This window comes from Saccostrea echinata, unplaced genomic scaffold (assembly GCF_033153115.1).
Source record: "Saccostrea echinata isolate AGI-Se365-2 ecotype Australia unplaced genomic scaffold, CSIRO_AGI_Sech_v1 ptg000056l, whole genome shotgun sequence".
In the NCBI taxonomy this organism is placed as follows: Eukaryota; Metazoa; Mollusca; class Bivalvia; order Ostreida; family Ostreidae; genus Saccostrea; species Saccostrea echinata.
The window spans coordinates 12,930,001-12,947,285 of record NW_026889805.1 but is presented as its reverse complement, the minus strand read 5'-3'; the positions used below and the strand labels follow the sequence as shown (position 1 = coordinate 12,947,285).

At 32.3% G+C, this 17,285-nt stretch overlaps 1 protein-coding gene across 3 annotated transcripts in view; it reads left to right on the top strand.

Moving 5' to 3' along the window:
- Positions 1-17,285, top strand: part of LOC133173243 (sushi, von Willebrand factor type A, EGF and pentraxin domain-containing protein 1-like) — a 101,744-nt gene that overhangs the window by 58,935 nt on the left and 25,524 nt on the right. Inside the window, exons 1-7 of one of the 3 annotated variants that reach the window (XM_061308222.1) lie at positions 2,294-2,423; positions 2,687-3,241; positions 4,569-4,742; positions 5,095-5,208; positions 5,468-5,713; positions 6,429-6,623; positions 8,763-9,120. The exons of 1 other annotated variant lie outside the window; for it this stretch is intronic. In XM_061308222.1, coding sequence (XP_061164206.1) covers positions 2,369-2,423; positions 2,687-3,241; positions 4,569-4,742; positions 5,095-5,208; positions 5,468-5,713; positions 6,429-6,623; positions 8,763-8,968 — 1,545 coding nt within the window. In that variant the 5' untranslated portion in view covers positions 2,294-2,368 and the 3' untranslated portion in view covers positions 8,969-9,120. Of the gene's footprint in view, positions 1-2,293; positions 2,424-2,686; positions 3,242-4,568; positions 4,743-5,094; positions 5,209-5,467; positions 5,714-6,428; positions 6,624-8,762; positions 9,121-17,285 lie in introns of those variants that run through there. One more of the 3 variants, XM_061308221.1, reaches the window with a different exon arrangement.

The window sequence follows — 17,285 nt, the reverse complement described above, 5'->3', positions numbered from 1 at the left end:
CTAGATATCCTTTCTACATTCAGGCAATTCTAGAGCCACAGGGCCGTAACGTAATAAAACGTAATTATATAAAATTCCGGGGTCATATTGCCAAGGTAGTTTTCCTAGAGGACAACCGCAACGTAATAAACCGGATATAAATAAAATACTGTTTTATATCCACAGCGTAAAAACGAGCAATATTGATTTATTTTAATATACATTCCATATAATTTTTTCATACTTTTACGCATTAATACGCACGGTTGTTCTAGTGTCAATAGGTTTTTTTTGTAAATGATTACGTTTAAGTCCGCTACTGCGGAGATATATGAAGCAATGAAAATGGCTCTAACCTATTCTAACGTATTAATCACAAGTTTAAAAACAGCTGTAACGTATTTGGTTGTTGTTAGAAAAACCGCACCGTTTTCTTGCGTAATTTTCTCTCTTTTTATATCGTTATGTAATGCATATATGTAACATTATGTTTGAATAGATTGAAATTGTTTAGCGTAGCTTAGTGTGTTTATGTACAATAAAGATAAAAATAACCATGAAGGTTTAGTGAGGTATCTAACATGCTTTTTTTTCTCTAAATATTAGCAAAATATCGATTATGCAATTTTTAATCACTTTTTAAAAAGAAAATTGAATCATGTATATGATATAATTTTTTTTCAAATTAGTATGACGTCCTTGTAATTTATCAAGAAAAATCATTTGATTTTTCAAATATTTTTTCTAAATTCAAAAGACGTTATTGAATATAAGAATTTTGTGCAAATTCTCTGGTCTTGGCTTTATGAACCTGGAATTTTATATACGTTTTATAAGGTTGAGGCTGTCCTCCAGAAAATCACCCTTGACTATATGAACCCGGTTCTTATATACGGTTTTGTGCGTTACTGCCATCGAAAGGATCTATCTTAAGAATATCGCTGTTTCTCATTATAGTTTCTTCGAAATCCTATTGAAAAGCATATAATCTTATTCCAAGTTAAAGAAATATTGAATTATGGAATGTTCTATACTAGTATTGGTGCCTTTATTATATGGGTTTTTGTAAGTATTTCTTCAATTTCTTTTATCACGTATAAAAGGTTGTGTCCCAGCATACGAGGGTTGTCCAAAAAGTTCGTGGACAAATGTTTAATTTTCTTTATAAAGTCCGCAATAGCAAACATGTACGATAATATCTTAATATAGACCATGATTGAGTAAATGTACAAAAAATTAAAACAATGCACACTATTTACTGAACGTTATAGGTGTAAATACTTTGTATATGCAAGTCGCACGGGCCAGTCTGACGTAACGCTTATTTCATGATAACGTCAGAAATATGAATTTTGAATTTTTATCGCATGTTCATAGACGCACGCTATTTTTCTTTATTATGCCACATTGCCAAATGTGTGCAATAATATTTATGTATAGATTTTAATTAATTTAAATTTTAAAATTCAAAACAATACACAATAATTCACGAGCGTCATCAATATTAACACTTCGTAAACACAAAATGCACAGCCCAGCCCGACGGCGCTATATTTATAACAACGTCATGAATAGGAATATATCCTATTTTCATCAAATAACAGTGATTTTCCAATTCTTGTAGTGACTCCCGAAATTTTACACACCGTTGAAAAATCGTATACACCAATTACAAATCACTAGAATAAATATTTTCCAATAAATTTAAGTTGTTTGAATAAATATTTTGTCTTTGACGACGTTTCAACCATATTAACCATAATTGTATGATTGGACGCTGTCCCGTTCGGATGGCCGACGTCGCTTTTTTTGTCAATTTTTGAAACATACTTCTTGCGGTTTTCACTTAATATTTTCATTGTCTGTTTAGTAAGCGATACTAAAGGTATCAGAAAATGGCGATAACCGCTTTATTTGTGAGATATTAAATCTTTATTCAGCTTTGACTCGTTTTAAAAAGAAAATAATCATTTCAATCAGATCACTTTATTTAAAAGTTCATGGCATTTTAACCCTGGTCCGTGCGCACTATCGGCGACCTTTAATGACCGAGATTTTTACAAAAATATTAAGTTCAAACAATAAAAACCAAACTATTCCTACTTGGATTTTCATAACTAATATTTTGGTATACAATAAGCATATCTTGAACCATTCATTTTAACAAAAACGCCATTGTCCACGAACTTTTTGGACAACCCTCGTATATGTAAAATTTCAATTTCTGAAAATTGGACTATCTGAAAATGAGTCATAATTACTATTTTCTGTGATATTACAGAATATTAAAGATAGAATCATCCGAAAACAACGGATTGTTTTCTTTGAAAATATCAGAGTAACTTTTTAAAATAACATTGTGAGGTATGTGTAGTGAATAATCTCCACAATGCGGGTTTCAGCAGTACTCTTCTTCCTGATTTCAATTGACAAAGTGGCACCAGGTAACTATGCATGAATTTATATTAAGTATAAGTTGAGATTTCCATTATTGGTTGATGATTTTTAAACCCCAGAACATTCCAGTAATATTTCCTCCATAGTCTCATATAAATTTTAATCTACACCAAGTGCCATCATTATTTTGAAGCATTAATCCCGTCCAGAAATATTCTTTATAAAATATCTTCATTAGTAAAACCTTATCTTCATCAAATTAAAATATACCGTATAATTGAAATTGTTAGCGACAATCTATTTTTCTCAGATTGTGGAGACACTGCTGCTGATATTGTTTTTATTCTGGACTCCAGCGGAAGTGTTGGGCCCGACAATTTCGAAAAGACTAAGGAATTTTTTAAAGCAACAGTGGGTGGATTTCAAATTGGTTCTAAAACCGTTAGAGTAGGTGCCGTGTCCTTCAGTACATTTGTTCACAACACATTTCAACTTACATCTTTTTTTTCTAAATCTGCTCTCAAGTCTCATATTTCTGACATCCCGTATGTTAGTGGTGGTACAAATACTGCTGACGCTATCGAGTATGCCCGAACTACGAGCTTTGGGTTGTATGGCAGGAACGATGTTCCTAAAATAGCAGTCATCATAACTGACGGAAGGTCCAATGATAAGTCTTCCACTTTGTCTGAAGCCCAATTATTACGCAGCAATGGCGTCATCATCTTCTCTGTTGGTGTCGGTGGCGGTGTGGATTCGTCTGAACTTGAGGGGATGGCATCAAAAACGGCTTATGTGTTTGATGTGTCTACTTTTGATGCTTTGAATTCAATTCGAGATAAATTAGCAAAAACAACTTGTGAAGGTAGTTACATCATATAAATATATATTTTAATTTTTTTAATGATTTTGATAAAAATTCTTATGATAGTTTTACTTTTTAATACTTTGTCTACGGGAATCTTACAGCGGCTTTGTAGGATTAACCCCCCCCCCCTCCCACACACACGAATAACATATATATTTTCGCGCAAATGAGAAATTTATTTGGACAAATTTCTTTCGTTTGGAAAGGGTTTTTCATTTCGTTCTATAGTATAAAATAATTATTCGAACAAATGATAGATTTATTTGAAATAAATTGTAGTTTCATAGTTTGATATATTTATAATTTTTTTCTACAATTAAATCTTTGAACGAGATAGATATTTGTTCTGGCGAATATATTATGCACGAACGAAGTAAATTTCGTTTGGACGATTTGGACGAATTAAAAGTTCGCTCGGGAGACTTTAATAGTTGATCGAACAAAAAACTCTTCTTTTGCACAAATTAGTACTTTACGTAATTGCTTAAAAGGTCATCAGATCTGTAAAGTTACAAGGTCTAATCTTCAATGTTTGGCGTATGATATACCTTCCACCACACTAGAAATTTATTTTGTTTTTCTTGTCAAAAATTGAATGAGATTTTTTTTGACTGGAAATCCAGATCTCCGGAAAAATTCCTGGATCCGCTTCTTTACATTTTCATGAATAGTATGGAAAAGTTTGTACAAAGAAATGATCCTATATACAAAAAGGATGAATATAATGAATATAATTTAACACATTTATGATCCGTTTAAACATATAATTACATGTAATATATACATGTACAATTATCGATAAAATACTTATTCATTCGAAAAAAAATAATTAATTCAAAGTCCAAACAAATAATTAATTTGTCTAAACGAAGAACGCTTATATGTGAGAATAAATATCTAACTTCTACGAATAAAACCATTTTGTCCATACTCATATTAATTTCGTCCGAGGGAAAAAAATTCTATCTAGCGCTTAGCGGCGATGTAGAATATTTTGCTAGTGTCTCTTTAGGAAATAATTCACAAAATATACTTTGAAAAGTTCTTATATTAAATCAAGAGGAGGGAATAAGATATTGTGAAATATCATTCTGTATCAACATTAGTTTTCGTTACGATGGTTACATTTAAAATGAGGGTATCCCCTATCCTTTAGCAAACTGACTTCCTACATAAGAAGTATGTTGTCATCATGCATTAGTAATTACATGTCATGTTTTGAAATAAATTTATTTTATTAGTAGACGATTTCTAATCAGCTTGATTAATTTATGATATATGATTATTTCTAGTTAGCTTTTTTAATTATCTTTGTGCTGCTTAGTTATTTCCTGTGGTCACCCCGGCATTCCAAGTAATGGCTTTCTTCATGGTACTGACTTTTCCCAGGGAAAATCTGTGACCTACAGCTGTGAGACTGGCTATAAACTCGTCGGCAATCAACAGAGGACTTGTCAAAGTGATAAAGTTTGGTCCGGTAGTCTCCCATCATGCATCTGTGAGTGTATATGAATTTAATTTGGAAGAAAACGAATAAGGATGAATTCCTTGCATAGAATATTCCCAACTAACCAATATTATATTGTGATGTATTTTTCATTACATTCAAATAAGTATTATCTTCAATTTTTTTTTTATTCAATTCCCGCCATAAAGCTGACATCTCCTTTCAAAAGGAAAAGCTAACACCCTAGCTGAAATTTATGAAGCTGAAACAATCAGAAAAAAAGTGCAGTGAACCTTTCTTAAAGTGTCAGATTCTTTTATATCATAAAGATGTCGTTACGATGAAAACATCTTTTAAAAAAATCACTTAATTTGCTTTAAATCATCATTCTTCGCATTTACAGATGTGAACACGTGCAATAGTAATCCATGTCAAAATGGTGGAAATTGTATAGACGGTGAGAATCGATACACCTGTAATTGTATCCAAGGTTACACAGGTGTTCACTGTGAAAAAGGTTTGTAGTTTATACCAAGGCAGTACTTAAAGAATGGGGAGATTAGATAATTAAAATCTCCGTTAAAAAAAAGGGAAAAATGCTATGTTAATAATAGTCCATTCAATTATACGTCATGTGCTTTGCGCATTCTTTAGTTTTCAGTTTATGAATCTTACAAGGGTATATTGGTGATTTTTCCAAAGAAGGTTTATCAGTGCATTGTATCATGTAGATTTTTTTCCTTGTTACAGTTTTGATATTTTAACTCTAATTTCAGATATCCAGCCACCGATTGTAAAGAATTGTTCGTCTGATATACGAAAAATATCAGCCTCACGAATCGTTAACGTCACATGGCCAGCACCTGCCTTCTACGACCCATTCGGTCATAATGTCGATGTTATCACTAACTATCCGGATCACGGATCCCTCTTTCTCTGGGGAGATTATACTGCTCGATATACAGCTTTAAAACCTTTCAACGGTCTTAGAGGCAACTGTACCTTTAATATAACTGTTCGACGTGAGTCTATTAATTAAAATATTACTAAAGGTAGCACGATATTCAAATAAAGAAGTTCATTTTATATATACAAGAAGTAAATACAGCCCATAGTATTTTAATGAAAATAAAAAAAAAAAAATTAGAGATTTGCTTTGAATAATACTTTTAATATATTTTATACTATTGTAAGTAAACGTTTGTCACTTTTGAATTTTATCGGGTGGAAGCAAATGCCAAATTAACGAGGGTAAAGCAGATCGGAGCATCCAAAATAGTACATTGATTCCGACATAAATAATTACTTCCGTTACGCACAAACTCACCCAGCAACTTACACACACGCAAGTTACGATATTCCCTTCCAATTCGTTAAGAGGGGATAACAATGTACCAATATGTCATATTTAAATTTTTTATTTACCACAACCCCACAGACTCAAATTACAATATATCACAATTATAAAGAACTCGCTTTTAAGACATCGGTTAAGAGTGTTTTTTTTAAACAAATCCCCTAGATGATTTTTCACTATGTTTTTTTTAATTGATATAAAGAATATCGACTTAGGGAACCACATTTGAGGTCCTTATGACTTACTTATAACCGAGTTTTACTGCAGTTACAAGTAATACATTGCAAATTTATTGTTTACAAGGAATTACTTTCGAAACTTACTCTGTGGAAAAAAAGACGAATGAAAGTCTAAAAATACTTTTCATACAATTATCACAGCTTTTCCTTGTCCAAATATTTCTGCTCCTTTGAACGGTGCTCTAGTCTGTAATGGATGGATGAAAGAATTTGTTCGCCTGTGTGTCGTGTTCTGTCAAATAGGAACCAGACCTAGTCGAGGTCATGACCTTCGGGTAAAGCATCTCTGTGGTGGAAGTGGACATTGGTTTCCTAAACAACTCCCTTCCTGTCAAAGTAAGCGACTTTAATGAAAACTTCTGTACTTTGGTCAAGTTTGTTTGCTTTATACCTTTCTCTGAAAAATGTTAATATTTATAGTTTGTGAAGGAATGCTTGCAGGCAGACACAAATAGAGCAATATTATTTTCAATTTATCTTAGGCCAATTTTTTTTTTTTTTTTTTTTTTTTTTTTTAAAGAAGAAGAATATTTTTAAGTACTGTAACATGTTTGTTATTCCCTTTATTCTTTCTGATGTAATATCATGTCTGTGTGTATAAACAATCTGAAATAAAATACATAAGTGATAGAAAAAAGATCATTCAGAAAAAGAGGCATAAAGAAAATTGAAATAAGATTTTATTCATTTCCTTATCCTATATTTTATTCATTTCCATATCCTTGGGTCTTGTTGATTATAATGATTATATCCTTGACCTTAAAAGGTGTTAGAAACTTATAAGTATGTAAGTAATGAGTAAATTTTATTTAAAGGACTTGTCCCATGTTTTTAAAAAATCCGTAATTTTATGAAAAATATTATCTACAACTTTGTTTATTAATATATTGAATAAAATAAAGGTTGTTGTAAGCATATTTTAAGAGAAATTTAGAGCTGAAATTCAAATACGGCGATATGCATATTTCAATCGGATTTCGGCGCCATACTGCTGTGACGTCATATGCGACAATTCAGTGATAGCGATATGAGAAACTGTATACATGTACTTTTAACTAAGTTATCAACGACAAATGCAGGGTAATAAGGAAAATTCTGAATCTTACATGCTTTTCAATAACTATAGAAGTATGAATTGTTCTTTTTAAGTATATACATTTAGATAAATATATGCACGTAAATATAATAAATGGACAACAGTGTAGGTATACATGGTGTAATGATGTTATTAAATAAGAAAATAAAAATTATAATTCTCAAAAAACTTGCTGATTTATTGCAGAGCTTGTCAGTTTTAATAACAGTAATTAGAATATGATTTTAGAAGAAAGGATAGTTAGTAAAGATCCCGACATCTTTTCAAACAATAGGTATTATTATAAATTACCCCGGTCCGCGTTCCCCTTTTGATTTCAATGACGATTCAGTTGCTCAAGTATTTACATTATGATTTGATTTAAGATTATTAAATAAAATGAATATACAAAGTTCTGTAATTTTAGATTTGTGACTAAGGTTGGTTTATCCGTGTGATAAGATGACAAAATTATATAATTATATTGTGCAGGCGAGTTTCTTCGTCTTCGCTCGTCTCCCTCGCTGTCATCACTGTCAACAGGATAACTTACCATGTTTACTTATATTTTTCGTATTTTATCTTGCAAACAGTTAAAACAAAAGGGTTGAATATTCAACTTCATGCAGATAAAAATTAGTGATTTGGTCGTTCATAACGCAGAAAATCCAGTTTGCATCGCGTACATTTTAGGAAGATTAACGTAAACAGCTGATCAGCCATTGTCGCATATGACGTATCATGCTCACGTGATCGCTATCTAATTAACTTGGATTTTCAACCGAAGGGTTTTTATTTTAATTAATAATGTTTAATTACCGCGTTATCTCCTGAAAAAAAAAACACGAAATTTATAAACTATGATCATAAGGGTCATAATACGTTTTTAATTTCAAATAATTGATAAACATGGGACAAGTCCTTTAAAGTCGGGATTTTGTACACAGTATAACAATAAACATGGGCTCTGTAGAGCTCTTAACCGACTTTCTCAATTAAAAATATCACAGGAATAACAAATATACAACGTAATTAAGCATGCAAAAACACATGCACATACATTTAACACACATGGTAAAAAAAAATTCGAAGAAGCCCAGTGATTGTTAGAAAGGAAACGCGAAAATTTTAATCCAAATTGTTTGCATTAAGAAAAGAAATAAAAAATAAATAAATAATAATAATAATTGTAGTAGCAAATTAAATTAAACACTACATTAAAAGCACTAATTGTAGAAATAATGGAAAAATAAAGTAGCTGGCTTAGAAACTTAAAAATTAAAGCAGATATAGTATAACGTTGCATTATCTGTGATGTCTTTCACTGCAATAGCTGCTGTTTATAGTATCAATTCATCTGTTATTTCAACAAAAATAAAAGTCTTACTTTTTGGCCATAGAATCAACCATTAAACCATCTGGGAAAGAAACATTTTCTTATTTCCAATCTTGTGAGGAAAAACACATAAATCGAATGAAGAAAGGATACATTTCCATGCTCAGGAAGTCGAGTGTTCGGAGTATTTGCCTAAGGTATCAGGAACTCTGCAAAGCAGAAAATGTTGATGTTGAATGTAATGAATCCAAAGGAGGTTTTTCTACTTAATGTGTCATTTCTTGCATGATTTATAATTTATGCACTTTCGCCAAGAAAAACACACACACACAGATGCTAAGCACAATTTTAAAAAAAACCGTTGAACAACATTGCTTTTGTTCTACGCAGTTTTAATTAAAAATTGCTTCGGGCAAAATATACGTGTATATATTATATTATATTATATCATATTATATTATATTAATTATATTATATTATATTATATTATATTATATTATATTATATTATATTATATTATATTATATTATATTATATTTCTAGTATGTAATCCAATGACCACAAAACCTGAGAGTATAAACTCAATAATGTGTATACATTTACTACTTTCTCGTGATAATGAAGCGAAACTTCACGATAATAAAGAAATTCGCCTTGTTTTAATGGAAACTGGAGATAGAGAGTAAACTTTCTCTTAAAACAAATTGTCCTTTTTGGACTCCATCATAGAAATGCAGCTAACATACATGTACATGTACGACGTCATGTGACCTCATAATCTTGACTGAGTGCGTGCAACATTTAACCTTCCTTAAAAATTGTGCAGTTTGAAGGGGGTAGATCTATGTTAAAGAGCGTATTAAGGTTCTGATGTAATATGTGGTAAAGTGAGATAAATTAATTTTATGAAAACACAAATTGTGTTTGAGTATGTATCTTCATGCAAATATATTGTGAAAGTCCAGAGAAAAAATAGCCCCAATTTAAGCTTAAAATTAACACTATTAGTACTTTCTATAAACCAATATCACAGACACCCACTTTTAATTTTATTTTCTGAATATAGAGGATGTTTCACAATTCTGCTTAAATTTAGTAAAATGACATTACTTTCAAATAATTTTCTTGCTTGTTAAATTTTTGACGATGCCAGAAAAATGACATTTTTTGAGTGCAGAAAGATAAAAAAATTGACCATGCGAAGTAATTTAAACTTGTTGGTTGACACAAATTTTAATGTGTCTATTCAAGATGAAATAACATTATGTTGCCACAATTTATTTGAATAAAAAATATTGGAAGATAAACTTATTCATGTGTTAGACGTAATAGCAGTGCAAAAAGGACATATTAAATGCCCCGTACCTCCAAAAGAAGCGCATTAGCCCACTTTTTCGTTTTGATTTTAAATTGAGATATGTGTGTAGATTTTAAAAATATACTTGATAAAAAATTCTCAATACTTTTGATAGCAGGATCCAACCTCCTTAAGATCTAATTTGTATCCCTTATTTAGTAAATAAGATGGAAAAAGTATACATGAAACATCTGAATTTCCTTTGACTGATTGTAGAAATAAGGACAAAAGAACCTCGTGACTAATATTTATCTCAAATGTAGAATGTATTGGAATATGGAGCATAATGATATAAATAAGACACCAAAGTACTATATGTTAAGAAACTATCTGAAAGTTTTACAAGCCAAATTTCCTCTGTTTGAACAAATAATATAATTATTAAAGCTTTAGAAAAAAGGCATAACAAAAATTGACAATATTAGCGCCAAAATTTTGCAAGCTTTTATTGAAAATAGTATGAAGGGACACCATATGGGGAAGACAGTAAGATATTTATATAAGTTTCTGAAATATGGAGATAACGAATAGTAATTAAGCTAAAAAGTCCATCGAAACAATAAAAATCAGGAGCAGAGCAAACACAGACCTCTAAAAGCATCAGAGGTGGGAACAAGTGCCATGGAGGACTAAGCACACCCTGTCGACTGGTTATGCGCGCCGTTTGCTCCTTGTCATGATCGGATAAGCAAAAATCTGTAGACAATTCAGTGTATAAATAATGGTCTAACAATATGAAAAACATCATTCAGCATTCAACCTAATGATAGATTAATTGTATTTTCTCGACAAGGTAATTGTATCGACAATAGAACTTGCAAAATGTTGACTTAAAATGAGACTGTTGATATATTTGTTTCATCAGCTTACCCCCTTTTTAAAATTTTGCGTACGTAGAGGCCGTTCACGGTAGCTCAGACGGTAGAGGGCTCGCTCCGTGTTCGGGAGGTCGAGAGTTCGAATCTCGGCCGCCACTGACCTAAGTCGATAAAAAATGGGTAGCAACTGTTCTTTCGCCATGCGCTCGGCACTTTAAAGTTAAAGTTGCGGGTCCTTCGGATGAGACCTTAAAAACCGAGGCCCCGTGTCACGGCAGGCGTTGGCACGATAAAGATCCCTCACTGCTCATTGGCCCTGAGTGCCGATAAAAGTCAAAACTTGAAGCCCTTCACCCGTATATGGTGACTTCTCTACATGGGTGAAAAATTCTCAAATGGGACGTAAAACAACATATAATCAATCAATCAGTCGTACGTATATATAGTATAGTCTTGCGTATAGAATCAACTGGGAGACAAAAACTCCTTATGCAGGAGAAAAGAATATATTGCTACTAATAAATAAGGATAGTTGACTAGAGAAAAGTTGAAATAATTATGTTTATCATAAAGGTTTGTTGTTCGATATTTCAAATATTATGTATGCTGCATTATAATATCTGCTGTCATAATGTATACTTCAATTCTAATATATTTATTAATGCTGCAGTTCTAATCTATTTGTCAATAAAAGTTAGAATTCTATAAAAGATTTACCATTATACTAATAGCCCATCATTGAGTATACCTTTCCGTAGACAACGAGAAGAATACTGGATTAGGAAACCGGACACGTCCTTACCATATGGTAGCAATGACAATGTCGATAGTGTTGGGAATCTTTGATGTCCACAGTGTAACAATGTTAAAGTGATGAGACTTTTAAATACTACACAGAGACATAAGCGTAGTTATGGACATCGGGCTTACAATAAACGTATTATACACTTTGTGTCGTGATTCACTACTATCTTATGTAAATAAACAATTGTTTCTTAATCAAATACGCACTAAAAATTTATTAGAAGAAGTCAAGAAAAGTACATATTTGGAAACTTCAACCCCAGAATACAGACTCGGATCTGTGATTATGGATATTGCCAATCATGGCCACATGTAACCAAAGAAAATACTGCTCAAACTGCTCAAAAATACTTCAATTTGTCAACAAAAGAATTGACGCAGTTAATATACTTAAAATTCTTAATCACAAAAGGGACCAGTCTTATATTCCACCTTATTTCAAGCTAAAGTAAATACCTTTTATTTGGTACAAATATTTATTGCTTCAATTGTTTTAATTACAAAAAAATAAAATCTACATTACCTAGATATCGAACATCTAAATCATAATCCTCCTACGTGGTCATGTCTTTCTTCACCCTTTAACTATAACTTATGGTCCTGCTGGACATGTCATTGCTGGTGACGTAAATATAGGTATTGATGAGGACTTTAAATAACTTATTTTAAAAAGGATAAAATTAAGGAGACTCTGATCTTTCAATTTTCGTCATAATTTCATAAATATTACGAAATTTGTGGAAGAATGGACCAAACATGAAAAAGAAGACCATGACACTTTGTCAGAATGGATTAAAGTATGAGATAGATGTTGAAATCCCACATTGAGCGATTGAGGGGCAATATGAAAACTATCTATCCTTCTGTCTTCAGGAATTCCGAAGTGAAAAAAAGAATTAGATAGATTACACAATCAATATACTAGAAAACTGGCCCAGCTAATAAAGCAGACTACAACATTGTTTACAACATGTAAAGCAAAAAATGCTCTTGTTGCAATTTACATAGCAGGCTAGGTTTTAATACGTCGTTTCCAATTCCCAATGGGCCCTCGGGAAAATTCTAATACCTTATTTCAAATCTACAGGACACCAGCAAACTTGGGCTCTGTTGAATAACGTCATTTTCGTCCCCATTTGATCCCAAGGATAAAAATAAATTTTAAAAAATCCAAAATCTTATTGCATATGTACATAGCACCACTCATCATCTTTCCGAAGATTATAAGGCTGCTGTGTTACAATGCGAAATGTTATAACAACGCAAAATGTAATTAACTGGGATTATTAATAAATAGATTTCTTTTCTAAATTTTATGCATGTGTCTATCAAAAAACAAAAGCAAATTGATACACTGATCAACGATATTACCCCCACCCCCTCCAACCACACACATACGAGCGCACACACTTTTCTAATTTGCAACACCTAGGATTTGAATATCAATGGATATGAAAACAGATCTAAAGTAAGATTTAGCATATGTTTATTTTTCTTTTTGTTTTATTTTCTCTTTGTTTATTTCTTCCACATCTCAATTGAAAATTATTCTCAACCTGACTGATCAAAAGGTATGTTATTACATTCTGCGTTGTTGCATTTTGCTTAATCTAAAAGCATCTAAAAATCATGTTACATTTGGCGTTATTACATTCTGTGTTGATCTCGAAGAAAAATATAATAACGCAAAATATAGTAATCCCGGTTTATTACATTTTGCGTTGTTATTACATTTTGCGTTGTAACACTCTGTCTAAAATTTAATTGGAGTTCTGGGTAACTAGGTTTATTAAAGCGACAGTACGGCTGCAAAACGTATGCTTTTTCATTCAAATTTACCCAATATATCATTAAGAAATAAGGTAGTAAGTTGATGTAAGCAGTTTGAGAGACAGAAATTCTCTCCCCATACAAAATTAACGTAATTAGAATCTGCCGGAAAATCGATGGTCGTACGAACTGGAGCAATCTCGGATCTGTTTATTTGTACCACGTGAGTTCTAAAACGGCACGTGCCTACACTGTAGCGTTTATAATTATAATGAATATGCGGTAAAAGCAATTTTTAAAAGCAAATTATCATAACTTTCTGATAAAATAATCTAAAATAATAATCGTAAAGATTTTAGTCTGCTTTCAGGCAAATTTAACAGAATTAAAAGTACAAATGTTGACGTTTTGTGTATTGGGGTCCGAGAAAGGAAAAACCACCAAATCATACGTTTTCGCGGCTAATGTCAAACAAAATATTTTTCTGCACAGTTAAAAAAAATTAGCACTTCAAATGGCAACAATGTTTACAAGTCATAGGTGTATTTTTATGTTGAGTTTACACTTATTTTTTTTTTCTTTGAAAGCGATGGAAAACGAGAAATGATAACAAGTATCAACAAACCTGTCGAGTAGAACCTTGAGTGTCGCCAAGTTCCCGTTTCTTCCTTTTCCAACGATTATATTAATCCCCAAACTAAATTTTAGTCAGGAAAGTTGCTTTTTCAATCCATATTTTCAGTTTCTTTTTCTTTTTGGTCGACTTTGTCAATGCAGCAGGCATATGGGGCTTTCCTCTCTTACCGTGCTGTTTTGTTTATTAAAACTACGCATGCGTGCATAGTATGGAAAGTGGGACCCCGAACACGTTGCGATGTATATTTTTATGTCCCATAAATAACTATTAATTTTAATGAAATAATCAAAATTATTTAATTGTGAAAGTTGTAATTTTCTGAAAGTTAATACATTTATGAGTAGTAAAAGAAATTCCAAATCTTGTAGGAAAATTTTGTCAAGTCAGTTTTTTGAAGAGATGCGCCCGTACTGTCACTTTATTAAAAAATAATAAAAAATAAAACGTCATTTTTTTTTTACCCCCGTTTGAGACCCAGGATAAAATTGAAAATTTCAAAAACCTGCACATCTACAGGACACTGCCTTTCATATTCTAAAATTTTAATTTGGTACTGCGTAAATTGTAAGCAATTTAGGGAACAAGAAATGGGGCAAACTTGAACAGACGGACTAGTTCGGGCATAATGATTTTCTCATTAAACTTTCGGTTAGGTGAATAAATATCGTTTGAAAAATTAAAGAACAAAATATTAGGCAACACGTATTATAACCAAAGCTCACTGCTGTCATTCCAGGTGGAATTTGTTTCTTTTTACCTTTATTTCAAAGAAGGTGAGAAAAATAAACATTGTTCAGTTTATATTTCTGCATTACTCAAGCTAACCTTCATAATGATGTCTATAAATTGCTGTTACTAAAATGGGATACATCGCATGTCATTACATTTTTCAAGATTCAGAAAAAAAAACTTCTATTGTACTTGCGTGAAAATCAAGATGTACATGTACATCTTGATCTTGTACCCAGAAATGAAATCTCCTAGACAGTTGTTGTAAGATACAAACCAACATAGATCCATACACTTCTTGCATATAAATACAACCAAATATGCAAATTTGTTTTTGAAAATGCAGATGTCATAACAGTATTTCGGTTGCAGTTCACATCAAAATACCTGATTATATTTATATTTCTATTGACATATACGTTTCTCATTAATCCATCAAAATATGGACAATTATTGTTGAAGACAGTTCCTACCATCTAGATATTTCTGTCTATGTCACGGCACCGTGTGATTCCATAGTTTTTTTTAAAAATACTATTTATCATGTTTCTGGTTAAAGCCTGAAGAAAAGTATTTATGTCTTTCTTTAGAATGATTGATTGATTGTTGTTTTACGTCCCATTCGAGAATTTTTCACTCATATAGAGACGTCACCATATACCGGTGAAGGGCTTCAAATTTTGACCTTTACTCGGCATTCAGGGCCATTGAGCAGTGAGGGATCTTTATCATGCCAACGCCTGCCGTGACACGGGCCTCGGTTTTTAAGATCTCATCCGAAGGACCCGCAACTTTCACTTCAAAGGTCTGTCGCGGCCGAGATTCGAACTTACGACCTCCCGAACACGGAGCGAGCGCTCTATCGACTGAGCTACCGTGAACGGTTCTTTCTTTAGAAAAGAATTGCTTCTTCCTGCTAAAGAGGCACTCACATATATCTCCGTGTGGTAACACGGGGAAAATATAATGTTTTACATCTAGATGTTAATGTGAATATTTTCTTCGGGACGTAGGATCCAACACAATATTTAGCGTTTATATATGTATTTCTACTGCTGTATCAATGGAGACATGGGAAGCAAGAAGGACTAAGTACTGACTGTTTGTTTGTTTGTTGTTTAACGTCCCTCTCGAGAATTTTCACTCATATGTCGACGCCACAACTTGCCGGTGGAGGGCTACAAATTTTGACCTATACTCGGCACTTAGGGCCATTGAGCAGTGAGGGATCTTTTTCGTGCCAGCACTTACTGCGACACGGGACCTTGGTTTATACGGTCTCATCCGAAGGACCGGTCTCCACGTCCCGCAGTGGGATTCGAACTCGTGACATAAGGATCATCTCCTTACTCCGCGACTCTAGAGCAGACGCTCTAACCGCTGCGCCATGCGGGCGACAAGTACTGACTGAGCTGAAAACGTAACATAGACCTGAATGTGGGCAAATACCTTTAACTCTAACTATGGACAATTCATAAATCTAAACATCCTTGGTATTGTCATAGATATGTTCGAAAGAATAGCAGAAAGAGTAAGAATATGAAGAACAAGCGTCTAATTATACATCACAGAGCCTACTAAAGTCGGAATCTTCTTTAAACATAAAAATCAGATATAGTATGCAATTTCTGTCGAACTAAGTTTCATGGGGAACAAAGGCTAGTGTCTATTAATGCAATAGATTTCTTTGATGAGGAAGACCATAATGAACACAGAAAAGAACAGCCCTTTTAAAGTCCTGAACGTATACGGTTGTCTTGATAAAATCAAGATAAATGCATTCTTAGATAAAAGAGTTCTTATCCCAGAGGGCAGAATGTGAGCACCAGAAGTTGAAAGCAGAATTGACTGCGCTGTACTGGATAAACTTTCTCTAACTTCTCACTTCACAAACCTTAACAGATTTGAAATTAAAACTGCTTAATATATAAATATTAGCTTAAGAGACAAGTGCCCCGAAGGCCAGAAGGCAGACATTTTGATCACTTTTATGAAAAATATTTGTACTACTCCAGATCATGACAGGCAATTTTAGGTACACAATATCAATTTATTGTGAATTTTAGACCCTTTGTAATTTTAAACGTTTAATATATAAAATTGATCCTTTCTAACCCAAAAGCAACATTTAGCAAATAAGAATAATTTCAAACCTTTTATTAAAGCATAAGCATATTAATAAAAAAGAGATTTTTTTCTGTTAAAAGAAAGTTGAATTGGTATCTTTATGTTTTTATTGATATGTATCCTATTTTGAATATGATTTTATTATACGCTTTAAACCATAGTCAATGCTATCTAAAATGTCTACTCCGAAAATAAAAGGAAGGAGGTATATTTAAATTTTCAATTATCACATGATCGGAAAATGGTAAGTATGAATTTTACATACTCTTTGGTAAATAAAAAGTTTATTTGCTAGATATTAAATTTTCATATCACTTTTTGATGAGCCGAAAACAGTTTTTCGAA